Here is a 16,133-nt window from a genome sequence, read left to right on the forward strand (position 1 = left end):
AATGTTATAAACCAATGTTACCTCAATAAAAAAAAGTCACAGCAAGGCAAGGAAAGTTATGATTTTTTAAAAAATTAGCATTAAAATCAAAGACAGATAGGAAGAAAACAAAACAAAATGGCTGTGTTCCCATTCTGGCCTGTCCCGCCACCTCCCTGAGTGCCTTCTCTGCCTGGGAAGGGGCTGACAGTGCTGCCCCTCGGGGTTGCTAGGACGAGCACATCAGGCGAGGCCTGGGAAGAGCAGGGCACAGCACACAGTCAATGCTCTCTCGTCTTGGTTTTGGATAGGATAATAAGATGACTAAATGGTAGATTAGTCTGGTAGTAACATGAAAGAAAATCTGGAAAGAACGAGATCCAGAGTTGGCACATGCTCGTGTTTTCTGGGCTCCATGCCCCTCCACTTCGTTGTGTCTCCAGTTTCCCCCTCTACCAGACACCTCTCTGCTCTTGTGACGACATTCAGGTCTCCTTCTGGCAGAAGCACTCTACCTCTGACTTCTCTCAGTTCTCGCCCTTTCTTCCTTTTCCTTCAGGCTAATCCTGTTGAAACGCCAGTCTGTCCTTCAAAGTCTCTAGTTGTCTGTTTCCCCTTCGCTTTTCTACCCACAGCACAGTTCCCTGGTCACAGGTGGCTTCCTTGTCACTAAGGCCAATGGCACTTTTCACTTCTTACTTGGCACTGTTGCTCTCTCCCTCTGCTTTTCTCTCTTCCCTCAGCCCAGCTCTCCCTAAGTTCTCCCCTCCTCCTCTGACCAGTCTTTCTGTCACCTTGCCAGGACATCTTTGGCCTCCAACCAGATGTTCTTGCTCTTCAGGTGCTGCTTTGCCCTTCTCACTCTCTCTTTCTGATGCTCATCTAACACTCACTGATACGACTGTCACAAATATGATTACAACCCTCAAAGCTGTATTTTCACCTGATTTCTAAAAATTCTACTTGATGTCATTCAATATTCACTCAACAAACGTATTAAATATGTACTCTGGCAGGGAATGTGCTAGGCAGAGGCTATAAAGAAAAGTAAGCTCAATCATGACAATTCAGTGAGCCTACATACTAGTGGCTAGACAGACATTCAAAGAGCTAAGGAAAATAGCGTGAAGTGCGGTCACAGATGAAGAATCTTTAGGACATAGCTCAGTGGAGAAGTCTGCAGAGGGGTGAAGAAGTGGGAGAGGAAACAGGGTCAGGAATATATGTATTTGCCTCTGCTGCCTCCAGAAAACCCACCAGAATAGCATGGGGTAATGAAAAAGCCATAAATAAACACAATAAAATCTAGGGAACAAGGAAAAAAATGCTGCATACACATTCCCCAAAACCCCCAACCAAAATTACTTAAATATCCTCATACAGAGAAGTTAATGCGTGCATTAAAAAGAAGCGACTCAGATAATGGGAAGATTCATAGGAAAAAAAAACATATGCTGGTAGAAATACATTTTTTCACAGAAGGACTGAAAGACAAAGTTTCAGGAAATCTTCACATCTCACACTCCTCCCTTCAAACAGTGCCATGCAATCCACTGCAGGGTCTGTTCCCTGTGCCCAGAATGTCCTCCCACGTGACCTCTGTCTCCATGGAGTGTCTGTTCAGCAGGCGCCTAGAGGAGAGGCCTTGCCTGACGGCCTGTGGAACCGCACCCTGGCCCCGCCCACGCCCCCCGCACGCTGCTTGTCTCTCTACACAGCACTCTCTCTCCGATGCTCATTCCCTCCTTCCTCCTTCCTCGACTTTCCCTTCTCCCTCCCTGCCTTCTTTCTTTCTTTCTTGTCTCCCCTACTAGGCTTTAAGCTCCACAGGGAAACTCTGCCTGTTTGCTTATTGCTGTATCCCCAGTGCTAGAAATAGGGCCTGGTGCTCAAAAAATATTTGTTGAATAAATAGGTTATTTACATAAGAATAAATACAAATAGCAATAGTAATCAAATCCATAGAAATCTGTAATAAAGGCAATTAAGGCTACTGAAGGGATTATTTTATACCTAATAAGCCAGCATTAAAAAACAGATAACATCCAAAGTTGTAAAATATGTAGCAAGAGCCACAAAAATATGTATATCTTTTGACCTGGTGATTCTTCTCCTAGAACCTTGTTCTTTAGAAAGCTTACTGGAAACCAGCAGCAATGTTCATCAGATTATTTTTTCCTATCAATATGTTCTTTTACTCATTTCTTTGCTTTATACTTAGATAGCCATTCACTATCCACAAATCAAATAAATATTTGCCAATGTCTTTAATTTTAAAAAAACACATAAAAAGAAGTGGTGATCAACGCTTTCCCACAAAGTAGAGAAGATAAAGGTGTAAGAGGCATTTTTTCAGAGAAAAGTCACTGATAACATCTCAGAGAAATTTCAGTTGTGATGGAGATTAGAAACCAGATAAAGATGAAGAAGCATTAAAATTTAGAGAATAGGGTTGAATAAGCAGTAGATGTGGATTAAAAACTTGGGAATGAGAAAGGAAATATATAGAACGTGAGGTTATTAATAAAAATAACGAGGCTGCAGTCATTCTTCATTTGTTTTTAAACGACTTTTAAAACACCTATAGGCTGCAGAGGAAGAAACGATGGTTTGAATGAAGGCGGGGCCGAAGCTCTGGATGCAGGTTACAGCTGAAGACTCGTCAAAGCGAGGAAAGGCCGGGAGGGAGACAGAAGAAGGGATTCAAAGTACAGACGGAGACAGGGGAGGCAACAGTACCTGCTGGCCTCTCCTGAGTGCTCAGTATGTTCCCAACAAGTAGGTGCTACAAAGGTAGTAACTCATTTAATCCTCATAACGTGTGACCTCCCTCCAAGGTAAGGACACGCGAGACCCAGGGAGGACGGGTGACATCACTAACACGGAGGCATCTGACAAGACACATCAAACGGTGCTGGTCTCTCCAGAGACCCGGGATCCCTGAAGTGATTTCTCCCCAAGGTGACACACGCATGCAACAAGTCCTTGCAGCCTGACACTTGTTACCTGGAGAGACACACCCTGGAAATTCTTTAGTGATCAGGCTCACTTCTTCTCGTTCCAGCTGGGAAATCACATCTGGTTTGGAAAGCTGACGCCCTGCTCAGGAGAAAAGACACTAAATGTGTGTTCTGAACTGAGTATACAAACCAGCCCCAGCACAAGTCCTCATCCCTCTCCCTTTCGGGCTTCTGAGCAAAGGAAGGCATGGCCTCCAAAGTTTCCCATTCCCAGGCTCGGCAGAAAAGCCCTCTCACCCTGAAAGAGAGGACACCAAGCCAAGACCCTAAAACAGTGCCCTGAAAGATCAGGGATTTCGAGTCTAAAGGCAAGCATTTCAGAGCTTGTACAAGATGTCAGCAGGGGGAAAACATATCAGCAGGTAGGTTTTGAGTTACAAGAAGTCCTTACCCAGCAAAGCCAGGTCCCTGGAGCTCTCCAGCGTCACTTCCCACACAGGCTCCTCTGAGCAGGGTCGAGAGGAATCCACTGCTCCCAGGTGAAACACACAGACGCATCTTGGAACATCACTGACTCCTGAAACTATAAATTCCTGCTCAACGAAGGACTGTGCCAATAAAACCCTCTGAGGGCAGTGAAAAAACAAGCAGCATTAGAAGAAACAGGATACAGAGATCTGTGTGAGAAAAATGTGTAACCTCCAAAAGAAACAAAACATTAAAAATAGACACCATAACAATATATATAACAAATATAACAAAAATACACATTACCATGAAATAGTCAGTGATGAATATAACACTGCAGAAAGTGCTTTGGCATTCAAGGATAGGAGGAGGAGGATAAGGGAGTGACAGGCAAAGGTGCCGAGGGCTGCCCCGGAGGACCGCTGGGGAAGAGAGTGTGGTGTTCTGATCCCCCGCTAGTCACCCCACTGGTGAGGGAGGGGCCCCCCACCCTGAATAGTACAAGATAACTGAACACATGGCACCAGGCCCCAGACAGATGAGACTGACAGCAGTTTATTGTCACATACACAGGGAGCCTGGGGGAGGAGGACACTGCACACCATGCAGGGCTCCTGGGCGCTGCACTCAGGGACAGTGTGACCCAGCAGGGGCTAGGAGGCCGGCTTTGTGCTGACAAGAGGGTCAGGTGACCACCCTGGGAAGACGAGATTGGTTTCTTTGGACAATTTTGTGGGCTGGTAAGGAGATGAAACCTGTTAGGTTGAGGGCTGGGAGGGGTGCACCTGGTTGGGCTGATGGGGGAAGCTAGCTGGGTGGGGAGCCTTTCCTGCTGGTGGGGACTCACCTGGAGGGAGCAGGAGAACTCATAGCTAGGTCTCTGGAGCCCGTGAGGCTCAAAGATGTCAAGGCAGCACATGGAATTTCCAGCCTTACAATACAGGTGGGAATCCCAGTTAATAAGGGGAAAGCATGTGCAACAAGATACGTCCAGAATGTGGCTGGTCTACGTGAGGACCAATAAAACACTCAGCTTGACTTGAAAATGGCATTTCAAATTTATAAGCCCATTTCAGCCTTGTTCTCTAGCCCTTAGAGTAGGAAATAAAACACCATAAGCATTCAATATGTTTAACAAGTGTGATGGTTAATTTTATCCATCAACTGGATTGGGCTAAGGGATGCCCAGATGCTGTAAGGCATTATTTCTGAGTGTTTCTGTGAGGGTGTTCCCATTTGAATCAGTAGACTGAGTAAAGATCAGCCCTCGCCATGGTGGGAGGGACCATCCATTCTGTTGAGGGCCCAAATACAACAAAAAGCCCGAGGATGGGTGGATTTGCTCTCTCTTCTTGAGCTGAGCCCTCTTCTCCTGCCCTTAGACATCAGCGCTCCTGGTTCTCAGGCCTTCCGACTCTGACCGGGACTCACACCACTGGCTCTCCTGGTTCTCAGGCCTTCCGACTCTGACCGGGACTCACACCACTGGCTCTCCTGGTTCTCAGGCCTTCCGACTCTGACCGGGACTCATACCACGGTCTCTCCTGGTTCTCAGGCCTTCCGACTCTGACCGGGACTCACACCACTGGCACCCCTGGTTCTCAAGGCTTCTGACTCTGACCGGTACTCACACCACTGGCGCCCCTGGTTCTCACGGCTTCCGACTCTGACCGGGACTCACACCACTGGCACCCCTGGTTCTCAGGCCTGTGGGTTTGGACTGGAACCACAGCACTGACTCTCCTGGGCCTCTAGACTGCAGATGGCAGATGGCAGATGGCGAGGACCCTTCAACCTCCACAACTGGGTGAGCCAATCCCTCATAATAAATCTCTTCCTCTATAGCTACATATATCCTATTGGTTCTGTCTCTCTGGAGAACCCTGACTAATACAAGGAGGGCACGCATAACTAAGTGGTGGTCACCACGAATGATAACTCAAATTTGTACTGAGTTTTCACTAAAAGGAGATTCACATGCCTCACCTCATTTAATCCATACAACAACCTGCTAGATTGAGAGCACTAAATAAAATCATTTTATAGATGAGGAATCTGGGGATCCTCAAAAAAAAGGTTAAATAACTTATCTAAGATCACACAGCTGGGACTTGAAACCAAGACCATCCAACTCCCACTGTTGTGAGACGGCCAGGGAAAGAACCCTGGAATCCCCAGCAAGCAGGAGAGTCAGAAAAGGACAATAAGGGAGATGGAAGGAGGCTCAGGATTGAAGTCAGCAGAGAGTTTCAAGGGGGGAGTAGTCATTGAAGATAGAGTGGGTCAAACAGAATGATTGAAAATTAGCTAATTTCAGCAGAGTGCTGGGGGCAGAAGTCAGCTTACAGTGGACAAAAGAATAATGGAAGATAAGGAATCAGATGAAATTACTTTAAACTTTTCATGGAAAGATGAGAGCTAAGACTGTATGGAAAGAAGAACGAAATGGGTAATGGAAATAAAGTGATGGAAAAGGTTTTCATTTAAGGACAGAGAGCATTTTAATATGTAAATAAGCAAAAGCGAGAAAATTAGTGGAGAAAGAAGGACTGAAGAGATGAAATAGAACAAAACAATTTCCAACAAATTTGTGTGTTTTACATCCTACTGGCTACAGACTGAGAAAAAGTGTCAACACTCAAGCACAGAGTTCATTATCTTTCTTTCTACCTCATTATTTTTTCCTAATATTTATTTAATCAATATGTCAAAATGACAAAAAGTATTAAAATTCACTGACAAATATTGTCAGGAACAGTAAAGGTAGCTACTAGTAGGATATAAATACATTGCAGAATTTCCATTTTATGAAAGGAAAAAAGGAACCAAGACAAATCATCAGTTCAACAAATGTAAACAAAGGAGAAGAAAGGAAACAAGACAGCAAAATAACCATAAAACATTAAATAACCAGAAAAAGACCTGATACATGTATAACAACAAACATAAATGGATTGACTTTCTCTATTAAAAGATAAAAACTCTAAAATTGGTTTAAAATCCAGTTATATGGTACATAAAGAGATATACCTAAAACACAAACCAGAAAGTTACCCCAAAAAAGGCAGAGACAAGACACAGCACATGCAAATAAAAAGACAGTGGGGTAGAAACAAACCAGCATCAGACACGGTAGAATGCATGTAGAATAGAAGGAAACAAACATAAGCCCCTGCTTTGTGAAAGAAAATAAAAAATCAGAAATAATGAGATTCCCTTTCCAAAAATGAATCCATTTGTTTTCAGTAAATTGCCTTGTTAGCTGAACATATCAGGCAAAATTAAAAGCCCAAATTCAGACTGCCATTTGCTATCCACTGGTCTTCCCCACCCCCTAGACTCTCATCACCGTAGGCAGAGAAAGCCCTGAATGTGCCCCAGAGCTCGTCACCATCGCGACCCGCACTGTGGACCCCGCACAGGCTGCGCGTACGCCCGCGGAGCTGACTGACTAAGAGCAGAAAGACATTTTAAAAGGCTGTAGTGAAACTTAACGATATCGCTCAGAAACTGTATTCGTTGTTAGTCCCTTAAGAGTTTTCTCCCTTTCTCCTTTCCACTTAGTCTGGGTCTTTTTCTCCCCAGCACTACGTTAAGCACAGGCTAACTCACGATGTTTAAAATAAACAGCTTCGGGGGTCTTCTTGCATTCATGCAGAGGTTTTCTTAAACCTAAAAACACATGCTTTTCCATATTGTTTCTTTAAAAAAGTTGAGTATCAAATGGAATAGATAGGGGTATTTTAAATGATGAAAGCATAATTTATAAAGAAGATATGACAGTGATGAAATTTTAGGCACCACAGCAGCAAAATGTCTTCAGATATAATTCTCAGTAATCAGTTTTTTTTTTTTTTACAAAATCACAATCATGGTTATAGTTCAATCACAGTGGCAACAAAAAATGAAACACCTCAGAATGCACTTAATAGGAAAATGCAAGATCCTCATGATCAGTCTGTAAAAAGTTAACAGAAGTCATAATTAAAGATTTGAATAAAATGAATAATTTGTTACTTACTAGGAAGAATAAATATTGTAAGGATGGTAGTCTTCCTCAAACTGACATAAAGATTAATGGCATTCAAATCAGAATTGTATATTTCTTCTTTTTTACTGTAATTGTTGGAACGTGATAATAGTTAATAAAATCCAACTAGAAAGATAATGTATAAGAATAGTAACCAAAATTTTGAAAAGAAAAACTGGGGGGATTTGCTTTACGAAATAACAAATTCTGAAACAACAAATAAAAATGTGGTACTACAAGAGAAATAGAGCAATAGAACAGAATTTAGAAAAACAAACTTATGTATACATATGGAAATTTAGTATCTTTTTTTGGTTTTGTTTTGTTTTTTTGAGGAAGATTAGCCCTGAGCTAACATCCATGCCCATCTTCCTCTACTTTATATGTGGGACACCTCCACAGCATGGCTTGACAAGCAGTGCATAGGTCCACACACAGGACCAGACCAGCGAACCCCAGGCCGCTGAAGCGGAACGTGCACACTTAACCACTGTGCCACTGGGCTGGCTCCTAGTATCTTTTAAAGGTAGCATTGCAAATCTATGGAGACTAAGCCAATTATTCAATAGATTCCATCAGGTTGAATGCCGTCTCCTCAGAGGTGCCACTCCTGCTCTGCCGAGCTAAAACAGACTCCTAGTCACACTCAACCACACCACCCTGCTGCAAGGCCACCACAGCACTTAACACTGTCCTTAGGAACACTTCCTCTTTATTGTCTGTCTCGCCTTTCTAGAAATGAAGATCTAGGAGACCCAGACGCTGCCTGTCTCATTCACTGCTATCTTCCCAGGATCCAGAACACCGCTCACACAGGGCAGACAGGAGGCTACGTATCTCCTTAATGAACAGGTGGTTGGTGAAATGCTCACCACCATGTTACATGAAGTTAGATTCCAACCTCATATCACAGACAAGAAATTCCAGATAGCTAAAGGATGGAAATTTAAAATGACAAAACTAACAGAAAACATAGAAAAATGTTTATATAATCTTGGGGTACAGAAAGGCTTTCAAAGCATGACTAGAAAGCCAAACAAAGGAAAAGGAAATTTAACTGCATAAAACTTCAAAACTTATTTGTAGCAAAAGATGTTATAACAAAATTAAAAGAAAAATGACAGAGGACAATATTGGTAACTTATGGTAAAAGATTAGTATCCACATTATATAAAAGGCTTCTTTATATATAAACAACCAAACATAAAAATGGGCAAAGGATGTAAACAGGTATTTAAAAAGCCAGGAAGAATGCACATCCAAGTTATTTTTGAGGTTGAGATATGCAATTATATCTTCTAGCCTTTAAAAAAAATTTTATAACTATATGCCTAATGTTTATATTCAGAAAAAGAGGATAATGTTTAAAAATAAATAAAAGTCATACTTGGGCAGTTCATAGTCACAGCACTGGCCATAAAGATGAAAATATGAGGACAAATGAACAAGGAAAATGGCTCAAGTGCTGCGCTGACAGATCCCAAATCAGTCACTGACTGTCATCACTTGACAACTGTTTTCTTTCTCAGAATTTTAGCCACTCATTTGCCATTGTCTGCTGTCCAGCTCCAACCGATCAGTAATTCAGAGAAGCACCAGCTAAAGTGAAGAAGTGCGTGTAGCCAGTGGGTCTCACGAATGTGGGCTAACGTCCACCGCTGGAGACTGGGTACATACACTGCGGTGCCCCACGCAGCGGAAGGAAGAAGTCCTTATGTACTGACGCAGAGACGCCTCAGAGACATACTGTAAGATGAAAAAGATAAAACACAAGGTGCAAAATTCTGAGCAAATATTATCTGTTACCAATTGGATAAAAACTTGGGACAAATGCTCTCACAGTCATCTCTGGAGAGCTGCATAAGAAACTATGTCATGGCTTTCCTGTGGGGAGAGATGCCTGGGTGGCTGGGAGACAAGGGTAGCAAGGGGACTTTATTTTTTAAGTGCATGCTTATTTATACTTTTTAAATTTTGAACCATGTGAATACATTAACCATTTGAATTTTAAGTAAGTAATCAGAATTTCAATCAAATCATCAGCAAACATCAAACAAACCCAAAGTGAGGAACAGTCTATAGAACAGTTAGCCTGTCCTCTTCAAAAGGGTCAAGGGCATCAAAGACAAAGACTGACGAACTGTTCCAGATTAAGGGAGACTAAAGACGTGTGGCAGCTAAATGCCAGGTGTGATCTGGATTAGATCCTGGACCAGATAAAAGACGTTTGTGGGACAGCTGGCAAAATACGAGTAAGGTTTGTAGAGCAGCTAATAGTATTGTATCAACATAATTTTCTCTATTTTGATAACTGTATTTTGGTTATGTAAGATAAGGGCCTTGCTTTTAGGAACACATACTGAAGTACTTAGAGAGTTAATGGGGCACTTTCTATAACTTAAGTGGTTCAGAAAAAATTAAATGTGCATATATATGCATATATGTATATATAAACACACACATACATATATATATATATGGGAGGAGAAAGAATGAAAGCAAGCATGGCAATCCAGGTGAAGCCTATATAGGAATTTTTGGTATTATTTTTTCAACAATTTTTTTAAGTTTGAAATCATTTCATAATAAAAATATTTGTTTAAAAACCACAATGAAATATCATTTCCCACCCATGGGAATAGCTAAATTAAAAACACTCATATACTAAGTGTTATGGATTGAATTGTGTCCCCCAAAAAAGATCTGTTGAAGTCCAAACTTCCAGTACCTCAGAATGTGACCTTATTTGGAAACGGGGTCCCTGTAGATGTAATTAGTTGAGATGAGGTCATATTACAGTAAGGGGGACCCCTAATCCAATATGACGGGTGTCCTTATAGGAAGACAGCCATTTGAAGACACAGACACACAGGAAGATCACCATGTGACAATGAGGGCCAAGATGGCAGTTATGCAGCTATAAGCCAAGGGGTGCCAAAGACTGCTGGCAAACTGCCAGACGCTGGGAAGAGGTGAGGAAGGACTCCCCACTTCCAGGTTTCAGAGGGAGCACAGCCCTGCAAATACCTTAGTTTTAGACTTCTAGCCTCCAAAACTGTGAGACAGTAACTTTCTGTTGTTCGAAGTCACCCAGTTTGTGTACTTTGTTACAGAAGCCTAGCAAACTATACACCAAGCATGGAAGAGGAGATAGAGCCACTGGAATGCTCAAACACTCCTGGTGGGAATGTAAAACGGGACATAACTTTGGAAAGCCATTTTGCTGTTTCTTATGAAGTTGAACATACTATTGACCAGCAATTCCACCCCTAGATATTTACTGAAGGGAAATGAAAGCATATGTCCACACAGAAACTTAGATATGAATGTTTATAGCTTTATTCATAATAGCCAAAACCAGGAAACAACCGAAATGTCTATCACAAGTGAATGGATGAACAAAATGTGGAATATTCAATGGAATACTACTTGGCCATAAAAAGGAACAAACTTCTGCTATATACAGTATCATGGACAGATCTGAAAAATCTTAGGTTGAACAAAAGAAGCCAGGCACAAAAGAATATATACTGCATAATTTCATTTACATGAAGCTCTAGGAAGGGCAAGACTAATCCATAATGATAGAAATCAAACCAGTAGTTGCCTGGGATGGGGGTGTGGACTGGAAGTGGGTGAGGACACTTTTTAGGGTGATGGAAATGTTCCACAGCTTGATCGAGGTGGTGATTATGTTGGTGCATAAAGTTGTCAGAACTCAACGAATTATACACTTACAATGGGTTATTTCACCTAAGTTATACCTGAAAAGAAAGCTAATTTAAAAACTTAGTTAATGGGACTGGCCCTGTGGCCAAGTGGTTAAATTTGTGCGCTCCACTTCCGTGGCCCAGGGTTTCTCCGGTTCGGATCCTGGGTGCAGACATGGCACCACTCATCAAGCCATGTTGAGGTGGCGTCCCACATGCCACAACTAGAAGGACCCACAACTAGAATATACAACTAAGTACTGAGGGGGCTTTAGGAAGAAGAAGGAAAAATAAAAAAATAAAATCTTTAAAAAAACCCAAAACTTAGTTAACATTTTAACTAAATAAAATAAAATGACAACCAAACCACAACCTTCATGAACCGAAATCTTCTGAATGCTCCCCCTTTAAACCTTTCCCTCTTTCAGAAACTCCCTCTTCTATAAAAATTCTTAGCACAAGAAAAAAAAAAAATTGTAGCTATGTGTGGTGAGGGATGTTAACTAGACTTGTAGTGACCATTTTGCAATATACACAAATATTGAATCATTGTGTGTATACTTGAAACTAATATAATGTTCTATGTCAATTATATTTCAAGTTTAAAAAAATCACATTGCTGGGCCGCACCCCCAGAGTTTCTGAGTCACAAGGTCTGGGGTGGGACTGAAGAATTTGTATTCCTGACAGCTCCCAGGTTCCCAGGGGCCGACACTTTGAGAACCGCTGCTCTAGAGAAACACTCACACAGGCATATAAGGAGACACTGGCAAAGCTGTTCCTGCAACACTGTTTATAGCGATGAAGAAAGAAAACATCCTGTCCCTCTGTGGTGGAAGAGGTAAATAAAAACACGATTTGTTTTCATTATGGAATAATACATAGGAGTAAAATAAATGAGAGGAACAACACATATTAACATAGATTAAAAAAACTCCCTCTCTCTAATACCTATTTTTGTGAGTTATGTTGCCTTTTATAACTGAGCTTGATAATACTGAGGGGAGAAAGTAGTACAAATAGAAATCACAACAGTTACTACTTGTCTTTGTGAAGACTTCTTTAAACTGGTTCCTTGGATGAATAAGCAAGAGATGATTTGAAGAGACCCTAATATGTGATCTTATGAATAGAGAAAACACCACAAGTCCTTCAGTATTGCAGATAAAGTTAAGTAAGACTGACCTTAAAAACAAAACAGAACCTTTCTCCAGGGCCAAGTCTCCCTGAGGTTCTTTCCTTTTCCAGAGAGGCAACACCTCCAGGTTCCAGTGAAAACTAGCAGGTTCCATTTTCAGGCAATCTCTCAGGGCAAAGACACCCCAGGCTCCTCACTCACTGTTTTCTCTCCATGATCTCCTCTAGCTAGATGTCCTCATGATGGACACTGCTTCTTTCTAGAAAAGCTTCTATCACGCCAACTCCCTTATGCAAGTTCCTCAGCCTCCTCTCCGCTGCCACACCTACCACCCTACCCAACACACAAACACCCCTTCCTGGCACTTGACCTCGAACTTTGTATCTGACTTCCTCTCACTACCTGTCACTGCTACATTCGTTCCACCTCTAAAACTCTAAAATACCTGGCTCTTGGCTGGAATAAGAATGCCTTCCACTTACCAAATACCTTCAACATTCCAGGGACCTTGCTAGGCGCTATTTACCTACTGGGCAGTAGGTATGATAAGTGAAATAAGCCGTGTGAGATTCTCACCAGTGTCAGTTATGGGGCAAGCCCTCAGTCAAGGCTATTATTTGTCTCATCACCACGAGGAAATAATCCTTCAGGGAAGTCAAGTCACTTGCCCAAGACAATGCAGCTATTAAATGCCAGAGGCAGGTTGAACTTTGGGACACTGACTCCATGACAGCAAATCCCCTCCAGTTATCCCTACCCAACCCTACTTCTGGTTGCCACACTGATCTTCCCTCTCCAGGTCTTGGAACACTGACAATCTGGGGACCTAACCACACTTGTTCTTACTATCACATTCATGTGCAATCATTGTGACTGTGTCCTGTCCAGATGTGACCTCATTTAAGTTCCCTGAGAGTCTGTAAGCCCTATAAGCAACAGGAACATCTCTCATATGATTTTTGTTCCTTTTTTGACCCTTGCACACACCAAGAGCTCAGCAGGCCAGATATCCAGCTGAATGACAAAGTGGCAGCTGAGAACAGAGCTGAGGGACACTGAGGGGGGCTTTGTGGAAAATATCCAACATTCTGAGATCTCAATAGCCCGGTCATCTGCAGTGAAGCCCACATATAGTATATGAGTAAGGGAGCGGTTTGAGAGAGAAGGAGGAGCTCACCTGAGCTCCTGAGGGCAGAGGTCCAGCAGCCACTGCCTTCTCCTTCCTTCTAGTGGGATCCTTCCTGGGGGACGGGCAGTATCCAGAAGAGGCAGAGCTGCAGGAAAGAAGGAACCCATGAGAAATGAGGCTCCTGCAACAATAAAAAATAAAATACCCATAAATAAACCATATAAAAAGTGTACAGCATCTACATAAAGAAAACTATAATTTCTATTTATTAAGCTTATTTAGATATGTTAAGAAAGATGAACAGAGAGAGACATACATATTCCTGGATAGGACGTCACAATATTCTAAGTTGTTACTTCTTTGAAATCAGTTTATAAACTTCACACACTCCCAACCAAGTTATACTTAGCTAGTAATATTTTAAAGTTAATTATGGAAAAAATGATTTTTGAAGAAGTTAATTGTGTTGTATACCAACAGCCAGGAAATTTTTGAAAGGGTATAATGATGAGCCAGAACTTGTCCACTGGAGATTATAAAGCTACAATAATTAGAACGGAATGTTACTAAATAGACAGAATCACTCATTCACCAGATACATTGTTGACCACCTCCTGTGTACCAGGGGCCTTTCCTAGGGGTGGGGTGAATACAGCTGTAAACAAAACAGAGAAACTCTCTGCCCTCAAGGATGTTACAGTCCAACAAGCAAAAGGGTCAGTGGAAAAAATTCAAATCCTACCAACACAAATGGTTCAGAAAATAATTTATATATAAGAATTCAGGATATGAAAAAGCGACATTGCATATCAGTGAAGAAAAGATGAATAGTCAATAACCTGGAACAAGGGCTTACCATTTGCAAATAAAAATTTGCACATAAAATAAAACGAAAAGACTAGAAGGAAATACAGATGAACATTTTTGTGATCATGTGGAACAGGCCTCCCTAACAATTATGTCAGAGACCCAAACACGAAGGGATGGTCTTCCTGTCTGACCACATGAAAATGTAACATTTCTGAGTAGTAAGGAAACATATACTTGTGTATCAGCTACAAAACTTTAAAACAAAACACAAGTTATATAAAAATATTCATGAGTGTTCAAAATGCAAATTTAAACCACCCTATCATTTGCACCTCTCAAAAGTTAGAGACCACCACACACAGGTGGTGTGGGTGAGTCAGGCACACTGACGTTGCAAGTGTTTGTACACTACTCCTCTTGCCGGGAGAATAAGAGTTTCAAGCCTCAGAGCACCTTGATCCAGAAATTCCACTTGAAGGACTTACGGAAAGAGACAATAAGGTAAAGTCACATGTAGCAAACGGCCTGCATTGTTTATAATATTGAAAAAAAACTTAGAAAGAACACAAAGTCCTAAAGAGACGATTAAACATGGCACAGCCATACTTTTCCTCACACTCACTAAAAATGATGACTTAGCTGCTTTTAAAAATTGGCATACCGGCCGGCCGGTGCGGGACTGGTTAAGTTTGTGCACTCCGCTGCCCGTTCGGATCCTGGGCGAGGATATGGCACCTCTCATCAAGCCACGCTGGGGGCGGCCTCCGGCATGCCACAACTAGAAGGACTCACAACTAAAAATACACAACTATGTTGGGGGGGGGACAAAAAAAACCTTAAAAAAAAATTGTCATAAGTAGGTGTTCCTGTGGTAGTTACACAGGTAAAAATGTTTATTAAAAAGCATGGACCTTAAGATTTGCGCACTTTAAACCCTACCGAACGTATTACACAGCTCACTTTAAAAAGTAAATGGAGACAAGAACTGCAGCATCCACATCTTTGTTCTACATTTACACACATCCTCGCCGACGTGTGGACTTTGACAGGTTCAAACGACTCCTTCCTCCCCGCACCTCCGAATTTCCAGTCGGCTCTCTTCGAGGTCAGCCGGCCGCGCGCGGGAGCCCTCCTTCTCCATCCCCCCCGGGAGCCGTCCTCCTCCAGCGCCCGCGGGAGCCGGTCCTCCTCCATCGCCCATGGGAGCCCTCCTCCTCCATCGCCCGCGGGAGCCGGTCCTCCTCCATCGCCCGCGGGAGCCGCTCCTCCTCCATCGCCCTCGGGAGCCGGTCCTTCTCCATCGCGCGCGACGCCGCCACCGCGCGGCTGCACAGCGGGCCGGGTCGGGCTGCGCCGGCCCTGAACCCGCGAGCGCCGGCCGCCCAGGGGGCGCGCGGACCCTACCGCTAAGTCACCGGGCGGACCCTGGTTTTTGTTTTAAGAGAAAAAAACTGCTTGAAAGAAAAGCAAAGGGTTCCCCGGAGCAGAAGTTTGCCGGGCTGGCCCACTCCCACGGGGAGGGGTCGAGGGAGCCGCGGGCGCACAGGGCCGGCGCCGCGCCGCGAGACCCCGCGCCCGGCCCGCACGCCCGAGACTTTCCAGGCGGGTCCGGGGAGAGCCCGCGGGGAGGAGCCGGGCCCGAGGACTCCCGGACCGCCCGCCAGGTCCCCGCCCCGCCGGCCCCGGCAGGCGGCAGAGGGACGGCGTCGGGGCGACCCTCAGCTCTCGCTGTTGTCCCCGGCCCAGCTCCTGCGGAAGAGGCGCCCCTGGGCTCGGCGGCCCGAGGCTGCGCGGCGCGGAGAGGACGCGGTCCCCAGCCCACCCGCCGCCGGCTCCGCCCCTCAGGGCCTCGCCCGGCGCTCGCCCGGCGTCCGCCAAGCCCCGCGCGTCCCGCCTCGGGGCCGACACT

The 16,133-nt window shown here is 43.7% G+C and overlaps 1 protein-coding gene across 23 annotated transcripts in view; it reads right to left on the reverse strand.

The window, feature by feature from the left end:
• The window catches only part of LOC106843714 (zinc finger protein ZFP2), a 100,692-nt gene that overhangs the window by 36,383 nt on the left and 48,176 nt on the right, over positions 1–16,133 (reverse strand). The window contains exons 2-6 of one of the 23 annotated variants that reach the window (XM_070516933.1): positions 15,185–15,649; positions 14,886–15,018; positions 13,463–13,595; positions 3,391–3,522; positions 2,986–3,078 (exon numbers count right to left, since the gene is read on the reverse strand). Coding sequence is in view for 1 of the 23 variants with exons in the window: in XM_070516954.1 (XP_070373055.1) it covers positions 443–451 (9 nt within the window). In the remaining 22 variants the exon portion in view is untranslated. Of the gene's footprint in view, positions 1–442; positions 452–2,985; positions 3,079–3,390; positions 3,566–13,462; positions 13,596–14,885; positions 15,019–15,184; positions 16,130–16,133 lie in introns of those variants that run through there. The other 22 variants (XM_070516931.1, XM_070516941.1, XM_070516935.1 and 19 more) reach the window with 22 other exon arrangements.

The sequence above is a fragment of the Equus asinus genome, chromosome 9 (assembly GCF_041296235.1).
Source record: "Equus asinus isolate D_3611 breed Donkey chromosome 9, EquAss-T2T_v2, whole genome shotgun sequence".
Taxonomy (NCBI): domain Eukaryota; kingdom Metazoa; phylum Chordata; class Mammalia; order Perissodactyla; family Equidae; genus Equus; species Equus asinus.